Source organism: Coregonus lavaretus (genome assembly GCF_964263955.1).
Source record: "Coregonus lavaretus genome assembly, contig: HAP1_SCAFFOLD_3052, whole genome shotgun sequence".
In the NCBI taxonomy this organism is placed as follows: domain Eukaryota; kingdom Metazoa; phylum Chordata; class Actinopteri; order Salmoniformes; family Salmonidae; genus Coregonus; species Coregonus lavaretus.
In genome coordinates, this window is record NW_028164488.1 from 60001 (window position 1) to 69515 (window position 9515).

At 46.9% G+C, this 9515-nt stretch overlaps 1 protein-coding gene across 2 annotated transcripts in view; it reads right to left on the reverse strand.

Annotated features, from left to right (window-relative positions):
* fam91a1 (family with sequence similarity 91 member A1) overlaps positions 1-8753 on the reverse strand; it is a 54235-nt gene extending 45482 nt beyond the window's left edge. For both annotated transcript variants that reach the window (XM_084191975.1, XM_084191974.1), the window contains exons 1-6: positions 8681-8753; positions 5360-5466; positions 5083-5121; positions 2117-2229; positions 494-597; positions 196-314 (exon numbers count right to left, since the gene is read on the reverse strand). In XM_084191975.1, coding sequence (XP_084048101.1) covers positions 196-314; positions 494-597; positions 2117-2229; positions 5083-5121; positions 5360-5443 — 459 coding nt within the window. In that variant the 5' untranslated portion in view covers positions 5444-5466; positions 8681-8753. The remainder of the gene's footprint in view (positions 1-195; positions 315-493; positions 598-2116; positions 2230-5082; positions 5122-5359; positions 5467-8680) is intronic.
* Between the last annotated feature and the right edge of the window lie 762 nt (positions 8754-9515).

The following is a 9515-nucleotide window of genomic DNA, read 5'->3' on the forward strand; positions in this document are numbered from 1 at the left end:
GAGGTTACCCATCATGAGGAAGGCGGTGAGGGTTAGGGGTTAAGGGTCAGGGTACGTACCGGAGAGAGGTTACCCATCATGAGGAAGGCGGTGAGGGTTAGGGGTTAAGGGTCAGGGTACGTACCGGAGAGAGGTTTCTCATCATGAGGAATGCGGTGAGGGTTAGGGGTTAAGGGTCAGGGTTAGGGTACATACCGGAGAGAGGTTACCCATCATGAGGAAGGCGGTGAGGGTAGAGTCAAACAGGAAGGCGATCCTCTTGGTGGGCGGAGCAGCAGGACCAGGGATACTCAGGCTGCTCACACTGGCGTTGTCTAACACACAGAGAGAGAAGAACTCATAATCCCATGATGCTGTGGATTGTACTGTTTTGCATGACAACAACCTTAAGACAGCACAAACAGACCTGGGATCAGGCTAGAGCCGCCCTACTCAGGGGTTATTTTGGGCAGCCTGGGCCAGAGCCAGGGCTTGTGACAGCGGAGACGCTCACCTTGGTCCTCCATGCTGGTGGTGTCCGTAGCCGAGGATCCAGCCTCCGTCACAGGACTCCCCTGTTCCCAAGACAGCAGCATCTGTTTGGGGTCCACGGTGCTCCTGGGACACGGGGCGGGAAACCCCACACATACATTACACTGGGGCTGTGTCTGTGTTAGGGGGCTTGTGTCTTATAGTGGGGCTGTGTGGGTGTTAGGGGGCTTGTGTCTTACACTGGGGCTGTGTCTGTGTTAGGGGGCTTGTGTCTTACACTGGGGCTGTGTCTGTGTTAGGGGGCTTGTGTCTTATAGTGGGGCTGTGTGGGTGTTAGGGGGCTTGTGTCTTACACTGGGGCTGTGTCTGTGTTAGGGGGCTTGTGTCTTACACTGGGGCTGTGTGGGTGTTAGGGGGCTTGTGTCTTACACTGGGGCTGTGTCTGTGTTAGGGGGCTTGTGTCTTACACTGGGGCTGTGTCTGTGTTAGGGGGCTTGTGTCTTACACTGGGGCTGTGTCTGTGTTAGGGGGCTTGTGTCTTACACTGGGGCTGTGTGGGTGTTAGGGGGCTTGTGTCTTACACTGGGGCTGTGTGGGTGTTAGGGGGCTTGTGTCTTATAGTGGGGCTGTGTCTGTGTTAGGGGGCTTGTGTCTTACACTGGGGCTGTGTCTGTGTTAGGGGGCTTGTGTCTTACACTGGGGCTGTGTGGGTGTTAGGGGGCTTGTGTCTTATAGTGGGGCTGTGTCTGTGTTAGGGGGCTTGTGTCTTACACTGGGGCTGTGTCTGTGTTAGGGGGCTTGTGTCTTACACTGGGGCTGTGTCTGTGTTAGGGGGCTTGTGTCTTACACTGGGGCTGTGTGGGTGTTAGGGGGCTTGTGTCTTATAGTGGGGCTGTGTCTGTGTTAGGGGGCTTGTGTCTTACACTGGGGCTGTGTGGGTGTTAGGGGGCTTGTGTCTTACACTGGGGCTGTGTCTGTGTTAGGGGGCTTGTGTCTTATAGTGGGGCTGTGTGGGTGTTAGGGGGCTTGTGTCTTACACTGGGGCTGTGTGGGTGTTAGGGGGCTTGTGTCTTATAGTGGGGCTGTGTCTGTGTTAGGGGGCTTGTGTCTTACACTGGGGCTGTGTGGGTGTTAGGGGGCTTGTGTCTTACACTGGGGCTGTGTGGGTGTTAGGGGGCTTGTGTCTTACACTGGGGCTGTGTCTGTGTTAGGGGGCTTGTGTCTTACACTGGGGCTGTGTGGGTGTTAGGGGGCTTGTGTCTTACACTGGGGCTGTGTCTGTGTTAGGGGGCTTGTGTCTTACACTGGGGCTGTGTCTGTGTTAGGGGGCTTGTGTCTTACACTGGGGCTGTGTCTGTGTTAGGGGGCTTGTGTCTTACACTGGGGCTGTGTGGGTGTTAGGGGGCTTGTGTCTTACACTGGGGCTGTGTCTGTGTTAGGGGGCTTGTGTCTTATAGTGCGGATGTGATTTAATAATGTGCTTTAAATCTGTTATTGTATTCAGGGTATTGACATCCCCTTGGGTTTGGAGTTGTGTTACATGTGTCCCAAGAGGCTTTAAAAAGAGGCTCACGGACCCAAATGTTTGTGGATTTGGACCTCAACAGGCTTCCATAAAGGGCTTCAAGTGGTATGGAAGACCTACTTGAGTCTGTTGACAGAGGGGGCACTCTTCCATGTGGGGTGGAGCTGCTCTGAGCTGAACGAGTCTCCTTTCTTCAGGGCAAAGCCCAGACGACAGTACATAGACACAGCATTCTGGGAGAGGGGGAGGGAGGGAGAGAGAGAGGGGGAGGGGGAGAGAACAGGACTATTAAAATAACAGTGTACAGGCAGAAGCTGTATGCCAGGAATGTATTTAGAATTCAAGGCACACTTAACCAGCATGGCTACCACAGCATTCTGCAGTGATACGCCATCCCATCTGGTTTGGGCTTAGTGGGACTATCATTTGTTTTTCAACAGGACAATGACCCAACACACCTCCAGGCTGTGTAAGGGATATTTGACCAAGAAGGAAAGTGATGGAGTGCTGCATCAGATGACCTGGCCTCCACAATCACCCGACCTCAACCAAATTGAGATGGTTTGGGATGAGTTGGACCGCAGAGTGAAGGAAAAGCAGCCAACAAGTGCTCAGCAAATGTGGGAACTCCTTCAAGACTGTTGGAAAAGCATTCCAGGTGACTACCTCATGAAGCTGGTTGAGAGAATGCCAAGAGTGTGCAAAGCTGTCATCAAGGCAAAGCGTGTCTACTTTGAAAAATCAAAAATATATTTTATTTGTTTAACACTTTTTTGGTTACTACATGATTCCATATGTGTTATTTCATAGTTTTGATGTCTTCACTATTATTCTACAATGTAGAAAATAGTAAAAATAAAGAAAAACATTAAGCACAGGAAATATCCCTAAGGTGTGGAAAGCAGCTTTTGTTCTGCCGTTACATAAGGGAGGTGACGGTAGTGATTTGGATAACTATCGACCCATCTCTAGGCTCCCTTGTCTGGCAAAGATCCTAGAATCTATAGTCAACAAACAGTTACAATCTTTTCTTTCTGTTAACAGTATTTTTAGCACCAATCAATCTGGTTTTAGATCTAAACACAGTACCACATCGGCCACTATGCTTGTTGTAAATGATATTGCAAATGCCTTAGATGATAGAAAGCACTGTGCTGCGTTGTTTGGAGATTTGTCAAAAGCTTTTGACACTGTAGACCATGCTATCCTTTTGAGTAAGCTGTCATCTATAGGACTGGGCACTGATGCCTGTCGATGGTTTTATGACTATCTTAAAGATAGAACTCAGGCCGTCATGGTCGACGGGGTCAAGTCTGACCCCTTACAGTTACTTAAAGGGGTCCCTCAGGGTTCAATAATTGGCCCACTATTGTTCTCACTTTATATAAACAACATTGGTGATGATGTCAGATATTGTAAATTCCATTTATATGCAGATGACCCAGTGATGTGCTCTATTGCTCCAACAGCGGACCAAGCTACAGTGGGGAGCAAAAAATATTTAGTCAGCCACCAATTGTGCAAGTTCTCCCACTTAAAAAGATGAGAGAGGCCTGTAATTTTTCATCATAGGGACACGTCAAGTATGACAGACAAACTGAGAAAAAAAATCCAGAAAATCACATTGTAGGATTTGTTATGAATTTATTTGCAAATTATGGTGGAAAATAAGTATTTGGTCACCTACAAACAAGCAAGATTTCTGGCTCTCACAGACCTGTCACCATACCTACTGTGAAGCATGGGGGTGGAAACATCATGCTTTGGGGCTGTTTTTCTGCAAAGGGACCAGGACGACTGATCCGTGTAAAGGAAAGAATGAATGGGGCCATGTATCGTGAGATTTTGAGTGAAAACCTCCTTCCATCAGCAAGGGCATTGAAGATGAAACATGGCTGGGTCTTTCAGCATGACAATGATCCCAAACACACCGCCCAGGCAACGAAGGAGTGGCTTCGTAAGAAGCATTTCAAGGTCCTGGAGTGGCCTAGCCAGTCTCCAGATCTCAACCCCATAGACAATCTTTGCAGGGAGTTGAAAGTCTGTGTTGCCCAGCGACAGCCTCAAAACATCACTGCTCTAGAGGAGATCTGCATGGAGGAATGGGCCAAAATACCAGCAACAGTGTGTGAAAACCTTGTGAAGACTTACAGAAAACGTTTGACCTGTGTCATTGCCAACAAGTGGTATATAACAAAGTATTGAGAAACTTTTGTTATTGACCAAATACTTATTTTCCACCATAATTTACAAATAAATTCATAAAAAATCCTACAATGTGATTTTCTGGATTTTTTTTCCTCAATTTGTCTGTCATAGTTGACGTGTACCTATGATGAAAATTACAGGCCTCTCATCTTTTGAAGTGGGAGAACTTGCACAATTGGTGGCTGACTAAATAATTTTTTCCCCCACTGTATAATGCAGTTGGAGTCTAATTTTAGGATACTACAGGGGTCTCTTTTACAGCTTAAACTTGTTTTAAACGCTAAGAAAACAAATGTCATGTTTTTTTCTAGGTCTAAACTCTCAATTAGAAACACTTTTGTAATCACTAGCTTGGATGGTACTCAAATCAAACAGGTCTCTGCATATACAGTGGGGGAAAAAAGTATTTAGTCAGCCACCAATTGTGCAAGTTCTCCCACTTAAAAAGATGAGAGAGGCCTGTAATTTTCATCATAGGTACACGTCAACTATGAGAGAATACCAGAGAATGGCACCCTATTCCCTATATAGTGCACTACTTTAGACCAGAGAATGGCACCCTATTCCCTATATAGTGCACTACTTTAGACCAGAGAATGGCACCCTATTCCCTATATAGTGCACTACTTTAGACCAGAGAATGGCACCCTATTCCCTATATAGTGCACTACTTTAGACCAGAGAATGACACCCTATTCCCTATATAGTGCACTACTTTAGACCAGAGCCCTGTAGCCGTAGTTTTGATGTAGTTTATTTCAGACCTTCAGGGTGGGCTGACAGGAAGGGCGTGTCTTTACACCACATATAACAAGATGGGCCCCAATAACATACAGTCCTATAAGTAGCCAATATAGCAGTGTATGTGTGTTGCGTACCTTCACCAGGCCCAAGTCGATCTCCAGAACATTAGCCAGCTGGAATGGAACCACCACAGAGGAAGAGGGTCAACACTAGATGGGGCTGAAATCACTTTAATAAAGTCAATAATAATAAAACACACCGATAAACATTGTTAAAGTAGAGCACAAGTCTTATTGTTCCATTCCATTAGCCTCGTTTGAGCGTCCTGCAAGCTCCTACTGTATGAAACAGGATGTGATCTCAAGACCAGGATGGTCCAACGAGGCTAAGATGTAATATGATTTCACCCACCTCTGACACATTAGTCTGCTCATCGATGGACACAAAGATTTTGTACAAAAGGGTTTCAAAGTAGTCACCCTGGACCCTGTTCATCACGAAGCCTTCCAGGGGGGGCACTAAGAGACAATACATCATATTTATGAATAGATAATATACTGTATAATAAATAATAATATAATCAAGGGGGGGGGGGGGCACTGGGATAAAGATGTAGCACAACAAAAAGACATACAGGCAACGAACCGTGAGGGAACAAACAATTCTTAGCTCTCAGCCATCAGACAGTTATAGATGGTAATGTTGTGGGGCCTCTTCAAAGCCCTCAGCCATCAGACAGTTATAGATGGTAATGTTGTGGGGCCTCTTCACAGCCCTCAGACAGTTATAGATGGTAATGTTGTGGGGCCTCTTCACAGCCCTCAGCCATCAGACAGTTATAGATGGTAATGTTGTGGGGCCTCTTCACAGCCCTCAGCCATCAGACAGTTATAGATGGTAATGTTGTGGGGCCTCTTCAAAGCCCTCAGCCATCAGACAGTTATAGATGGTAATGTTGTGGGGCCTCTTCAAAGCCCTCAGCCATCAGACAGTTATAGATGGTAATGTTGTGGGGCCTCTTCACAGCCCTCAGCCATCAGACAGTTATAGATGGTAATGTTGTGGGGCCTCTTCACAGCCCTCAGCCATCAGACAGTTATAGATGGTAATGTTGTGGGGTCTCTTCAAAGCCCTCAGCCATCAGACAGTTATAGATGGTAATGTTGTGGGGCCTCTTCACAGCCCTCAGCCATCAGACAGTTATAGATGGTAATGTTGTGGGGCCTCTTCAAAGCCCTCAGCCATCAGACAGTTATAGATGGTAATGTTGTGGGGCCTCTTCAAAGCCCTCAGCCATCAGACAGTTATAGATGGTAATGTTGTGGGGCCTCTTCACAGCCCTCAGACAGTTATAGATGGTAATGTTGTGGGGCCTCTTCACAGCCCTCAGCCATCAGACAGTTATAGATGGTAATGTTGTGGGGCCTCTTCACAGCCCTCAGCCAGTTATAGATGGTAATGTTGTGGGGCCTCTTCACAGCCCTCAGCCATCAGACAGTTATAGATGGTAATGTTGTGGGGCCTCTTCACAGCCCTCAGCCATCAGACAGTTATAGATGGTAATGTTGTGGGGCCTCTTCAAAGCCCTCAGCCATCAGACAGTTATAGATGGTAATGTTGTGGGGCCTCTTCAAAGCCCTCAGCCATCAGACAGTTATAGATGGTAATGTTGTGGGGCCTCTTCACAGCCCTCAGACAGTTATAGATGGTAATGTTGTGGGGCCTCTTCACAGCCCTCAGCCATCAGACAGTTATAGATGGTAATGTTGTGGGGCCTCTTCACAGCCCTCAGCCATCAGACAGTTATAGATGGTAATGTTGTGGGGCCTCTTCACAGCCCTCAGCCATCAGACAGTTATAGATGGTAATGTTGTGGGGCCTCTTCAAAGCCCTCAGCCATCAGACAGTTATAGATGGTAATGTTGTGGGGCCTCTTCACAGCCCTCAGCCATCAGACAGTTATAGATGGTAATGTTGTGGGGCCTCTTCACAGCCCTCAGCCATCAGACAGTTATAGATGGTAATGTTGTGGGGCCTCTTCACAGCCCTCAGCCATCAGACAGTTATAGATGGTAATGTTGTGGGGCCTCTTCAAAGCCCTCAGCCATCAGACAGTTATAGATGGTAATGTTGTGGGGCCTCTTCACAGCCCTCAGCCATCAGACAGTTATAGATGGTAATGTTGTGGGGCCTCTTCAAAGCCCTCAGCCATCAGACAGTTATAGATGGTAATGTTGTGGGGCCTCTTCACAGCCCTCAGCCATCAGACAGTTATAGATGGTAATGTTGTGGGGCCTCTTCAAAGCCCTCAGCCATCAGACAGTTATAGATGGTAATGTTGTGGGACCTCTTCACAGCCCTCAGCCATCAGACAGTTATAGATGGTAATGTTGTGGGGCCTCTTCACAGCCCTCAGACAGTTATAAACTCAGCAAAAAAAGAAACGTCCCCTTTTCAGGACCCTGTCTTTCAAAGATAATTCGTAAAAATCCAAATAACTTCACAGATCTTCATTGTAAAGGGTTTAAACACTGTTTCCCATTGCTTGTTCAATGAACCATAAACAATTAATGAACATGCACCTGTGGAACGGTCGTTAAGACACTAACAGCTTACAGACGGTAGGCAATTAAGGTCACAGTTATGAAAACTAAGACAGCGCTCCTTCCCTTCCAAATGGATTTGTAATATCTCACTCAGATCATGGAGCTGCTGCCATTACCCACGATGCCTGGCTGAATAAACCACTAATACAGTATGAGATATATAGGACCATAAAAGGTGTGTGTGTTTGTCTGTGTGTGTGTGTGTGTTTGTCTGTGTGTGTGTGTGTGTGTGTGTGTGTGTGTGTGTGTCACACCCTGACTTATGGGACTCTAGTATGTTGAGTCAGGGTGTGGAGTTCTATGGTGTATTTTCTATGTTCTCAGTCTAGGTGTTGTATTTCTATGTTTGGCCGGGTGTGGTTCCCAATCAGAGGCAGCTGTCACTCGTTGTCTCTGATTGGGGATCATACTTAGGCAGCCTGTTTGTATCATTAGTTGTGGGATCTTGTTCCGTGTATAGGCTTGTATTGTGTTTAGCCTGAGGACTTCACGTTACGTTGTTTGTGTGTTTATTTTATAAAATAAACATGTGTGCATTTCACGCTGCGCCTTGGTGTGACCCGTCCTTCAACGAACGTGACAGTGTGTGTTATAATAATAATAATATGCCATTTAGCAGACGCTTTTATCCAAAACGACTTACAGTCATGCGTGCATACATTATTATTTTTTGTGTATGGGTGGTCCCGGGGATCGAACCCACTACCTTGGCATTACAAGCGCCGTGCTCTACCAGCTGAGCTACAGAGGACCACGATACCAGCATTTCATTTGGATAACAGGTTTAATAGCACGATACCGTGAGAGACACTTAAATGAATTAGGTTTTGGTGGCAATCAGCTTTGAAATCAGCGTATTCTGCGTTATGGTTTGCATATTATCACAAACTAAGTACTAGATTAGTGAATTGAGGTTAGCTTTAGCTGTCAGCTACAAAGGAAAGTTGGCCTACAAAGCTCTTCCATTGTTCTAGCTTGTATGGAAAAAAAATTTTGCGAACAGTAATTAGCAGTTTCAAAATTTCAACTTTTTTTTAATGTTCTAATATCGAAAAAAATCTGGAAGTTTCTGTATACCGTGCAACACTAGTGTGTGCCTCTGGAAAATAGCTCTGTTAGTAGCTACCTGAAATACAGCTGGCATCAGAGATGGGCACGTCTAGATAGATGTATCCCCTGTTGTACAGACCTGAAGGAGAACAGATAGCACATATTATCATAAGATCACATAGTAACAGCAATATATGACCATGTATGAAAACAGCATTGAAATAGTATTAGAACTAAGGGAGTGTTTTTGAAGTGCATACTGATTTATTGATCTACAAATCTCATTAGAAATACTTCTGTTATGGCAGAGCAGCATATGTGCCCCATACCCTAAATCTTTACCTTCCCCAGTCTCGCATACATGCCCCTACATCTTCCCCAGTCTCCCATCAGCCAGTCTCTCATCTTCCCCAGTCTCTCATCTTCCCCAGTCTCCCATCAGCCCCAGTCTCCCATCTTCCCCAGTCTCTCATCTTCCCCAGTCTCTCATCTTCCCCAGTCTCCCATCGGCCCCAGTCTCCCATCTTCCCCATCTTCCCCAGTCTCCCATCGGCCCCAGTCTCCCATCGGCCCCAGTCTCCCATCTTCCCCAGTCTCCCATCTTCCCCGGTCCCCAACAGCCCTGGTCCCACATTGGCCCCGGCCCCCCATCGACCCCAGTTTCCATCTTCCCCAGTCTCCCATCTTCCCCGGTCCCCAACAGCCCTGGTCCCACATTGGCCCCGGCCCCCCATCGACCCCAGTTTCCATCTTCCCCAGTCTCCCATCTTCCCCAGTCTCCCATCTTCCCCAGTCTCCCATCTTCCCCAGTCTCCCATCGGCCCCAGTCTCCCATCTTCCCCATCGGCCCCAGTCTCCCATCTTCCCCAGTCTCTCATCGGCCCCAGTCTCCCATCTTCCCCAGTCTCACA